Consider the following 12,341-nt stretch of genomic DNA (forward strand, 5'->3'; position numbering starts at 1 on the left):
TAATCCTAAATAAAAGGCAATAATGGAAAACTGATAGCCATTTTAAGTGGAAGGATGTAGATAACTTCAAGGCAATTATAGAGCTAACAGCATTATAGGGGAGTAACAATATTATAGCATACACCTCACATAACAATATAAAAGATTAATACCTGAAAGAAAACTGGAAGTAAATTTTTCCTAGTCTCACTCAGAGTAATAAATACTAAATGAATGAATACTTTCATATAATGGCAGATTTTTCTCCAAAGGATTTCACTGAAAAAAAAATAGAAAGAGAATATCTGAAAAGTAACAACCAAATTTTCTATATTATTCTGCTGCCCACAAATATGCATCTCTTTGATAAAAAGTTATGTGAAGAATATTGCAATAGGAAAACAATGTACTTTTGTTCACTGGGTTCCATATATTTCTACTTTTTTAATTACTTATGAGGGGAAACTCTTTTTTTAAAAAACATATATACCCCATGCTGTCTTTCTTTCTATCAATTGTTCCTCAGCCAGGAAAAAGGAACGAGCACAACAAACCCCGTTTTCTATCTGAATAAGGATACTTTTGATGGCCTTTTCATTCCCATCAGTTAACAGAACTTCTTTGACATCTGCAGAAATAGCAACCTGAAAAAAAAAAAGGAGCACAGCAAACAATGAGCAAATATGCTTGTCTGTGTGGAAGTGAAGACAGGAGTGACAAGCCTTCAGTATCATGCTTCCTCACCTATTTCTCTGTAACAATCTTCAATCTTTTTTCATTTTATGTCTGCATTATTTTAATCATTCAATCAAATCAGTCAATACTTTTATCATTCCATTTGCGGGAGCCTCTATCTTGCTATCATTCTGTTCAGTAATTGCATTGTGACAGCGGATGATGGTATTCTGAGAGGCTTTCATTTGCGGGCTTCTGTTTATCTAGTAGAGCCATCATACGAGGCTGTCACTCTGCCTTTCACTCGGCTTCTGTCTGACTGCCTGATGCCCTTCATATAACTTTGCATTGCAGGCAGATGGCTTTGTAAGGGTAATTTTTTTGTGAGCTTTGACATGCTCGCACATTGGGCTGTAACCTCGACACATTGTATGAGAGCGACAGGTTTGTCAAATGCCAATCAGTGTAACAATATGCTTTTATTTGTAGAGACATAAAAACTTGTCTAATGCACTGTGCTGCTACATAATATCTCCTGAATACATGACTCAGAACCCAGAGAATAGTGAACGACGTTCCTGAATGGCCAATCTAATTCAAAAGAATCTAATTACTGAGAGCTCTGGATCATGTTTGTTGGTGTAATAATGCAGGCAAAACATTAGCAGCTATATCATGGTGCTCCAACTGTGATTCGCCAGGCTATTCCTGTATCTTAGCAAATGGGACTATAATCTGAAAAAAAAAATGCTTTAGCTATGGCAATGAAAGACCGTGCGTGGCCTGGAATGTCACAACAAGAGATATTGACTACACGGAGGTAAAATGTTTCTGCTCATCGAGGCAACCATAAAATCAATATGATCCGAAAGCAAGTCAATCTAGAAGGTCTCTCAAGACTCGGCAGCTTGACCGCAGCTGATGCTGTTGACGGTTCTCTGACCCAGCAGTTGGAGGCACTGGAACATTTTTTCTTTTGTTCCTCCCTCTGAATGGGATTGGAATTGAGAAAAGACCTACCATGAGCCCAGCCAAGCATGTCATGCCACCCCCTAGCTCACACACAGCAAGGTCCCTGAAAGAGAGAAAAGAAATGGTAGAACCCATACAAATTAGATGAAAATGGCCAGAGAGACATATATGTTACAAGAACAAATTACCATCTGCAGTAAGAACGGCACTACCAGGAAGTTGTAGAGACATGACTAGGCTACCTCATGTCGTTTTGCGTTTTAAAAATAATTATGAAATAGAAAAGTCACAAAGCAGGCAAATCAGTGGGGGTTCCCTCATTAGTGTTCACTGCAACATTACCACCGCTGAGCTGAAAAATCTGAGAAGGTTCCCTTTTTTCCCTTGTCAATGGCGCTGTCTTTTAGAACTAAACTGGCTAGAGTAGCGAAAGATAATTGTCAGGAAAGGATAACACTGTTAATCCACATTCATTCCTTCAAAAACAGTTAGACAAGTAAATGGCGAATATATGTGTGTGTACCTATATCTAGCCGTGTACACACACAACCCACACAAATAAATGCACTTCGGTATTTTTTTTTTTAATTCTGAAGCAAACATAATCATTTTGGGAAGGCAAACAGCTCCACAAAGAACAATTATACAAAGAGCATTTAGTAAGTAACACTTACATCACAAGTGACCCCAACACAACACAGTGATTAAACAAGGAGGAGCACATCATGGCTTAACCACCCAACCCCAGGCTAAAGTAACGCTTTCACTCAGCCTCACAAAAGTAAGGCAGTTTCGAGTTAAGACTGGAAATCTGACGTGGCACTCGGCACTTACCTTCCCCTTTGTGCCTAAATATCTCTCCACTATGGGTGACATTCTCACCCAGGATGGGATGCTCTCTGATTGGAGCTCCACAAAAAAGCTTAAGCTCAGGTTGATGAGTAAATGCTGGACTTTCAAGGCAGATTTGCAGCCCCAATTCTCAACTGCCCTGCTATTCTTTGGTACATTCAAACCCTCAGAATTATTTCTTCTTCACATTTTGGGGATTTCTTGCCTTAGGGTGAAAGGAGGGAAAAAAAGCAGGACTAAAAAAAAAGGAAACAAGGGAAAGGACTTTCATATTTTTTTAATGTACTTAATTGCCATCTAGTTGTTCAAAGTAATTATAGACTAGTTGGTAAATATGGACCTTAGGAGTTTTAAACATGTATATTACTGAATCAGTCTAATAAATATATATTTTGAAAAACACACACCAGGATTCCTAATGGCTCTTTTAGAATTGTAATGGGCTACTGAGTAAGTTCATATTTGATGAAAAAAATGAGGATTAATTTTTAAAAAAAAAACTATATTCTCTAGCCTTATCAGGCATCTTTAGGAAATCTAAAAGGAACAGTTGTTTTAAAAACCCTACCAACTGGTTTGATCCGATATGCACAGTCATGGATGAAAACATTTCTGTGGCATGAGTTGATAATAATAATTTATGCTTTATAAACACATATTGTTAATTATATAAAATACCTTTAAATCCTGGTGTGGGATGGCATTTTAAAATAATTGTAGTGAAATGTTATTTATCAAATATTCTTTAGTGGATTCCTCAGGAAGAGTTGAACAAGTCTTTTTTTCCCCCGACCTTCACAATCAGAACTGATCGATTAGAGCTTCACTTTTGTTTTCCCCAAATCAAAGTGAAATAAAATGCCTTGAGTGGAAATCAAAAATCTTTGACATGTAGCAAAAAGCTTGTTGTGAGATATTAGTAGCCAAAGGCCGTCCAGATTTCTTTGTCAAGAGCTACATGTTTTCACCTTGAACTTTTTCTTACAATTTAATCTGAAGACTTTAATCATGGAAATCTTTATACCATGCATGCAGATACAATACACCTAATGGCCTGCAAAGTGTCTTTTAAAGTGCAGCTTGGTACCTGAACATCTGATTGTGCTTGAGGCAGTAGTAGGCCAGAACCTCTTCAGAAGGCCAGATACCTATAAAACACAAAGACAGGCACATTTTGAATAGAAAAGTCCTCATTTTTAGACTTGGCCATTATTTTAAAAGCCATTTTCAATATGAGCCAAACTTACTGTTTACTACTCTTACTATCTGAAACCACACAGCATGCACATTTTTTTTTTTGCTGAGAAATAGGAATAGAGTTACCACTTCTTCCCAGAAAAATAAGAAGATACCCTAGATAGGTTTTTTACCCAGTTAATCTTCCATAAAGATACTAAACGACAACTTAAAGTCAATTCAATGCAAGGCATGACATCACCTCCTCGATGTCAGGGTCCTCTTAGAATGAAGGACAAACAACAACAACAAATTACAACAAAGAAAATTATAAACAGCAAGGGTTAAATTCCATACAGATCGCTATTTTTCATATATGGGAACCTATTTTTCAGTTAATTAACAAGTTTTTATTGATTACCTACTATGTATTAAATTCTGCATGCAATTCAACAATGACTAGAAAAAAAGTATTTATTAATAAACAAACAAATTGCAAGGGGCTATGCTAGGCACAGTGGATACAAGAGAAACAGCAGTCTTTTTCCTCAAGGAAGCCAGATTCTATTGGGGATTGGGGTGTGAGGTATACAATATGTACACCAATAAGTGAATATGGAATAAATGTAAAGTTCTTTGGAATGAGAAAGTGCTAACAATTGTGTGGGGGGGGCAGCTAGGTGGAGCAGTGGATAGAGCACCGGCCCTGGAGTCAGGAGTACCTGAATTCAAATCCGGCCTCAGACACTTAACACTTAGTAGCTGTGTGACCCTGGGCAAGTCATTTAACCCCAATTGCCTCACTTAAAAAAAAAAAAACAATTGTGAGGGGGGGTGTGTGGGAGAGATCAAGGAGAAGATATATGTAGAAAAGGGTACCGTATCTGTGCTTTAAAAGAAGTTAACTGGGGCAGCTAGATGGCCCAGTGGATAAAGCACCAGCCCTGCATCCAGGAGGACCTGAGTTCAAATCCAACCTCAAACACTTGACACTTACTAGCTGTGTTACCCTAGGCAGGTCACTTAACCCCCATTGCCCCGCAAAAAAAACAACAACAACAAAAAATAAATAAATAAAAGAAGTTAGCTCAAGATTCTACAAGGTGGAGATGAGGAGAGAAGGCATTCCAGACATGGGTGGTGACCACTTGTGCAAAGACTATACTAAACAAAAACAAAACAAAAACTATCCACAAGGCCAATTAATTCATGAGGTACCTCCAGTGAAACTCCTTGTTTAACCCCACACTAAAGCCTATAGCACTGTCTTGTTTTAATCTTAGGGACATTAAATTCCTATTGACCAATTCAACTAAAAGACATTTTTCTGTTCAGGTTGTAGATTTTCAGCTCATTTATTCCATCAGTCAGGTAGTCAACAAATATTTAATGAGTGTTTACTAAGTGCCAGGTACTGTGCTAAGTACTAGGGATACTAAAAGAGGCAAAAGACAGTCCCAGCTCTTGAGGAGCTCACAATCTAATGGGGAGAAAATAAGCAAAGAAACATGTACAAATGACATATATACAGGAAAAAAGGAAATAATTTAAAAAGAAAAGTCATTAAAATGAAGATTCCGGGGAAAGTTTCCTATAGAAGCTTGTATTTTGGCTAGGGCTTGAGCATTGAAGTTGAATTGGCTTAATCTTGTGTTTACATAATTAACCATGTGTGTGAAAAATATAATGCTCAACAATTCAACAAACATATATCATGTTCTGCATAAGGCACTGTGCTAGGAGTCAGTGTATCTGATAATGAATAAGGCATGGGACTTGTCTTTAAGGAGCTTCCAATCCAGAGCAGGAAACAAAGCAGGGAAGCAGCTACTATACAAACTGGAACATACAGGTCCAGACAAGGTCTATGAAAGATCCAAGGAAGAAAAGAACATTTCTATTGGGGTAGGCAACCTGAAGAAAGGCTTCATGGAGCAGGATGCATCTGAGCTAACACATGCCAATACATTGCAGAGAATCTTGGGTTTGGAAAGGAACATGGAGATTATCTAGCTCAGGGATTCTTAGCCTTTTTTGTATGTCACGGACCCCTTCTTATGCTTTCAAATACATAAAACAACATACAAAGGATTAGCAATGAAACTAATTAAACTGGAACAAAAGTATACATTTTCCCCATCCAAGCTCATAGATCCCCCCTCCCCTGAAATGAAGGGGGTCTGTGGACCCCAAGTTAAGAATTCCCACATCCCCTAGAGGAGCCCCTGCTACAAAATATTTAGCATGTGGCCATTTGGACTTTACCTGAAGATGTCCAATGAGGAAGGATTCCCACTACCTCCATAACCAGCCCATTCAACTCCTGTATAGCTTTAATTTTTAGGAAGTTTGTCTTTATAGCAACTTTAAATATGACTACAACTTTTTCCCATTGTGTCTAATTCTTCTTTCTGGAATCAAGCAGAATAAATCTTTTTTTTTTTTTTTTTTTTTAGTGAGGCAATTGGGGTTAAGTGACTTGCCCAGGGTCACACAGCTAGTAAGTGTTAAGTGTCTGAGGCCGGATTTGAACTCAGGTACTCCTGACTCCAGGGCTGGTGCTCTATCCACTGCGGCACCTAGCTGCCCCCAAGCAGAATAAATCTAACCATATATATATATATATGTTTCTATGTGTGTATGTGTATATACACATATACACGTATAAACATATATATGCAGAACAAGTTGAACCCTAAATATAAATATATTATAATATATATTACACATATGTAAAATATATAGATATATATGAAATAACCCTTCAGTTACTCTGAAGGCAGCTATTATATATTCCCCAAATCTTTTGTTCTCTTATATGGTATTGTTTCAAGTCACCTCGATATCTTGGTAACCCTCCTTTGTATGCAATACAAGTTGGCAATGTCCTATTTAAAATGTGGTACCCAGATAGTCCAACTGTGGTCTAATTCAAAGTAATCCACCAATGTTTACTGAGTGATTACTCTAGACCAGACTCTGTGCTGTGACAAGGGTAGAGAACAGTAAATTCATTGCCTCCCTCCTTCTAGACACCATACTTCTCTTATCAGAAGTTAGTCTTCACAAACGACTCCATCAAAAGTCAAGGACAGCCAACTTTGGAGGCATGTTCTTCCTATGGCCTGAGTATAAGAATGTTATGCCATGGCAGGGATAAAAACACGAGGTGTTCTGTTGACTTCTCAGGCATTGAGGGCACACAGGAGAAGATTTTCTTTCTTTTTTTCTGGATACATTCCCAGCTGTCACTACTGAGAAAATAGGCTGCTTCAAAGAGCAAGATGACAGAGGAGGGGAAAAGGGGAAAAAAGTCCAGGGGATTCAACTGACAAGTATTTTTGTTATGGCATAAATTATTCTTAAGGTAATTTAAGGGGCAGCTAGGTAGCACAGTAGATAGAGCACTGGCCCTGGATTCAGGAGGAACTGAGTTCAAATCTGGCCTCAGACACTTAACACTTACTAGTTGTGTGACCCTGGGCAAGTCACTTAACTCCAACTGCCTCGCCAAAAAAATTAATTAAAATACATATATTTAAGGTAATTTAGATAAGAAGGCTAAAGGGAAGAGCAAGGGAGACTTAGCAAGTAGTAGTAAGACTGATAACACATTAGAGCTAGAAGATATCTTAAAGACCATTGATCTAACTTCCCTGTTTGATCTAATAGCTGAAGGAATGGAACCCCAGAATGGTGAAGTCATTGTCCTGAACAACTAGTTAATGGCAGAGAAACCAGTGAGTGCTGTGCCTCTGGTTGGGAGTGGGAGTGGTGGTGCCAATGAAGCCCAAGTGCCAGTAACCTATAGTGAAATTGGAAGAAGTAGAAGACAGAGTGTGTGACCTTTCAAGAAGGATCTGAGGGTAAATGAGGCAGGAGAAATAACATTTAGTTACACAACTGTAAGGGAAAGGGGAAGAGCATTTAGTTATACAACTATACAACCAAATCATAGAGTCATGGAATCTTAGAATTAGAAGGAGGTTCTCAAAGATCATTTGGCTTAACCTAACATAACTGAACAGGATCTGCTTTACCATATGCCTTGTGGGAATATCTTCAGGGGAAAGGTACTCACTGCTTCATGAGCAACCTATTTATTCCACATAGGGACAATTCTAACTATCAGGAAATTTTTCTTCCTTTTGAGTCTCTATAACTGCTGAACACTCCTACTAGTTAAGCTTTCTGGGGGCTAGGAAAAACAAACCTAACATTACATCTTCCACATTGTGGCCCTTCAAATATTTGAAGAGAAGTGTTATGCACTGCCCTTCCCATGCCCTTCTGACTAAGCATCTCCAATCCCAAAGATCCATACAAAGATTCAACTACTTTTGTATGACTGGGTTTCCAGTTCCCTGCCCATCCTAGATGCTCTTCTTACAGATCATGGAAAACAATACTCTAGAGGTGCTCCTACCAGAGCAGCAAAACTGAGTATCACTTCTCACACTGAAAATGACGTTTATATTGCTGTAATCCAAGATTGCATTGGCTTTTCTGGGTTGTGCTATTGTACTGTTACCTGTCTTAATCTCTTTTGATTCTAGTGCCTTTCCTCTATTGATTATTTCCTATTTATCCTGTATATAGTTTGTTTGTGTGTAGTTGTTTACATGTTTTCTCCTCATTAGATTGTGTGCTACTTGAGGGCAGGGACCATCTTTTGCCTTTCTTTGAAATCCCTAGTGTTTGGCACAGTGTTTGAAAAGAGTAGGCACTTATTAAATGTTTATTGACTGGCTGACTGATTAATACTGATCTTGAGTAATTCATTCACTCAAACTCTAGATCATTTTTCATGTAAACTTATCTAACCACACCTCCCTTATTTTGTATTCTGATGTTGTTGCTTTTTTACTCAAGTACAGGGCTTTGATTTATCACTGTTAACTTACATCTTATTAGATCTGGGCAATCAATTTCACCTTTATGTTACTTTTGTATCTTGCCTTGATTGTTCCACATGTCAGCTATCTCTCCAAATTTCATTTCATCTGAAAATTTGATAAGCATGCCATCTATGCTTTTATCTAAGTCTTTGATAAAAATGTTGGACAGCGCAGAGGCAAGAACGGATCTCTGGGCACTTTGCTAAGAGATCTTCTTCCAGGATGACACTGATCCATCCAGAACTATTTTGGGGGTTCAGCCATTTAATCAATTCCAACTCTACCTAACTGTACTATCATCTAGCCTCTATTTATCCATCTGGTCCACTAAGATAACATGAGAGATTTTGTTAAATGCCTTGCTGAAATCTAGGTTTATAAAGTACCCAAAGAATATGATGACATTATCAGATTTTAGGAAGAGTGACGATGTATTTGACTTCCTCTTTTACTGCAGATGAGCATAGGATAGTATGCTATAGACAGAGAACATGTAATGATTATAGTATCATAGTATTATAGATTTAGAGATGGAAGGGACCTTAGAGATCATCTACTCCAACCCCTTTATTTAACAAAAGAGGAAGAAGAGACCCAAAGAAGTTAACTATTTGCCCAAGGTCACCCAGGCAGGAAGTGCTAGACTTAAAAATCTGAACTCAGATGGTCTGCTTCCACATGTTTGTAGTAATTTTAAAAAATTATTGGAGTAGGGAGAGGTGATGTTTGCAATTATCCAAAATTCAAGTTGGAACTAAGTGTCCCAGTGTGACATCTGAAATGTAGTCTTTAGAAAGGGTTACAACATGGGATACTTGTAGAATCTGTGACATGTATTATCCACACATATCCATCACATCACAGAGTCCTGGTTAGAATCAGGTGCCCCAGGCATTGGTAGACACACATGGAGTAAAGCAATCCCCTGGGACTGCTCAGGGCAGAGGGAAATCAACAGGATAGCTGGAACCACACTGGGAGGGTGGATGGATAGCCCTTAACAAGGGCATGCAGTGAGCTCCTGTAATTTTCATACCCCATCTGAAATGTAGTGGGGCCTCCACCAATCAATCAAAGCACTCCTGTTATGTTCTCACCACCAGCGAAAGAAAAGAATGGGAGTTGTGGGGAGGGAGTACACAGAGTGGCATTTAGAGTAGCTACATTATTGATCCAACAAAAGCATCACAGAACATTTTAATTAATGGTTTATTCTGGAAATAACTTATTCTGAAAAACATATGGAATGAATTAGGACACTTTTAAAAGTTGTTCTGCGATACATGGCTTCCCTTTCCTTGGTTCCCTCTGAAAATTAAATGAGTTTATTTAATGGAGAGAGAGAGAGAGAGAGAGAGAGAGAGAGAGAGAGAGAGAGAGAGAGAGAGGGAGAGGGAGAGAGCGAGAGAGCGCTAGAGTGAGCAAGCGCTCTTTAAGCCCTTGGGCCCCATAAAAGCATTAGTTAAATACAGATCCTATTTAGGAAAAGAACAGTGTATTCCACTAGTGTTTCCACGGACATTTGGTTTCATTTTCTATTTTCTTTCAAATAAAGTGACAGGTTTGCTATAGACTCCATTGTTGCTGTGGGGCCAAATAAGCTTACTGGACTCCTGATAAGTAATAGCAAGCAAGTATAGTCCCATATAAGAGAAGGAAGGAGGGAAGGAGGAAGAATGGATGGAAAGGGGGAGGGAGGGAGGAAGGAAAGAGGGAAGGAAGGAAAGGGGGAGAAGGAAGGAAGGAAGGAAGGAAGGAAGGAAGGAAGGAAGGAAGGAAGGAAGGAAGGAGAGAAGGAAGGAAGGAAGGAAAAAAGGAAGGATTAAAACAAGCATTTGTTAAGTGCTTACTATATGCCAGATGCCAGAGCTTTCAGCAGCTACCACCGAGTAAAGAGTGTTTTAATATGGCACATTTGCCCAGAGATGAGGAAGCTGGCAGCCTGTCCACTCGGCAGTGACACCACTTCCTCTGTAAACAGCTGCTCCTCGAGCAGCCAACACCTTTTTCTCTCCCACTTCAGACTAAATGCTCACCTCTCTGGGGATCACAGGCCACAGTGGATCAAGAGGAGTCAGGAGGTCTCTCTTAAACTTGCTGCTCAAGTGGAAATGCCCCCATGCACTCCCACCTAAGCCACGCAGTTGACAGCAGGGAAGGCTTTTGTGAACTTAATGAAAGGAAAAGCATCTTTGACTTGGACAGGTAGGTAAGCTTCTCGGCTTGCTTTTAGAAGGAGATAAGCTCAAGGATCCCAAAGATAGAACATGCACTCTGACTCATATTCCTGCAAGCTGTCTGCATTTCGGCATGTCATTGACATAGTTGACCCAGACATTGTGCTACCTCCGGAAGGTGAGGGTCTCTCAAAAAATACAGAATGCTCCAACCCACATTACTGAACATTAACAGCGGCATTTCCATGGCATTGAACAGAAAATGCTTTTAAAAGCATTTAAAGGCTGACGGAATGAAAAGGAGTTATTCGACAATAATGTCATGAGGCCCTTTAAAAAACCTCCAGAAGGACTTCTTGAAAAGTTTTCAGAAACATTCCCATGCTAACAGACACATCCAGGATCTTATTTCAATTCAATATGTGCATATAAAAAAGCACTTTTGATGTGTTTCCAATGAAGGAAATTTGGGCAATGTTGGTACATTTTAATGATAACATCTGAGCTCTCACTGTTTCTATGTCTATTCCCACAAACCCCAATAAACCAAAAGGGGAAATCCATCCCATGACTGGAGACTGGAAAAAAAAGACACCAAAAGAGAATAAATATCTAAGTAACACAAGATCCTCATGGCATCATCAGTCTCCCATGCCCCTTTTCATGCTCCATTCTGAAAACCAGACCTGCTTTGAAGGTTCAGGCTTGCTAACCTTAATTGTCTTCAGTGTCTCTGGGCCCTCAGGTCGTGGAGTGGAGAGCTCAGTGTGCAGGAAGAGAATCTTCCAAGGTGATCCAGAAAATCAAGTGACAAGCACTTATTCTACGTATGATGTGCTGGGAACTGAGCTAATTCCTGGCATAGAAGAAAGGCAAAAAACAAGGCTTTCCCCCATGGAGTGTGCATTCTAAAGGAGGAAATGAGCCATGATAAGTACCCAACATAGAACGAAATTGAAGACTATTTAGTGAAGTAAAGGAAGCTTGTCCAGTGTCTGTCCAAATACAGCTCATCTCTCCATTATCCGTCTATGTGCGTATGTGTGTTTGGGTGATTGTGTGATAGGCATGTGGTGGGTACTGGAAAGGATGAAGAAGGGAAGGGAATAAATATTGGGTTCATCCTTCTGAGCAATCAAAACTTTTGTTTTAGCATTAACAACAAATAACCACATTAATCTATTTGGGGCTTGGCTCTCCTTTTTATGCTGTAAACGATCTCCTGAGGTACCAAAAGGAAAAAAAAATGGCCTAGCAGAGAAAGACTGAAAAGTGAAGGGGTTAGGTAAGCCAGAGATGGAATAACAAGTTCCTGAATAATCAAGGCAGTGTTCTAAAGGGAAAAAATATACTGGTTTTGGAGACAGAGCAACTGGGTTCAAATCTTACCCTGTCACTAACTATCTATGTGACCTTGTGCAAGTAAAGTAATTTGATGGGGAAAACTTCCCTAGATCTAAGTTTCCTCAGCTGTAAAATGAGGGCATTTGGACCAGAAGGCCTCTGAGGATTTTTCCAGCTCAAAAAAAATCAATGATCAAAGTCTTTCTCTGTCTGTCTGTCTCTCTCTCATACATACACATATATGTATATCTATACACACACACACATG

The 12,341-nt window shown here is 39.1% G+C and overlaps 1 protein-coding gene across 1 annotated transcript in view; it reads right to left on the reverse strand.

Moving 5' to 3' along the window:
- The window catches only part of CAMKMT (calmodulin-lysine N-methyltransferase), a 512,023-nt gene that overhangs the window by 62,772 nt on the left and 436,910 nt on the right, over positions 1 to 12,341 (reverse strand). Inside the window, exons 4-6 of the mRNA XM_043983087.1 lie at positions 3,566 to 3,626; positions 1,675 to 1,729; positions 560 to 623 (exon numbers count right to left, since the gene is read on the reverse strand). Of these exons, the coding sequence (XP_043839022.1) occupies positions 560 to 623; positions 1,675 to 1,729; positions 3,566 to 3,626 (180 nt within the window). The remainder of the gene's footprint in view (positions 1 to 559; positions 624 to 1,674; positions 1,730 to 3,565; positions 3,627 to 12,341) is intronic.

This window comes from Dromiciops gliroides, chromosome 2, assembly GCF_019393635.1.
Source record: "Dromiciops gliroides isolate mDroGli1 chromosome 2, mDroGli1.pri, whole genome shotgun sequence".
NCBI lineage: Eukaryota > Metazoa > Chordata > Mammalia > Microbiotheria > Microbiotheriidae > Dromiciops > Dromiciops gliroides.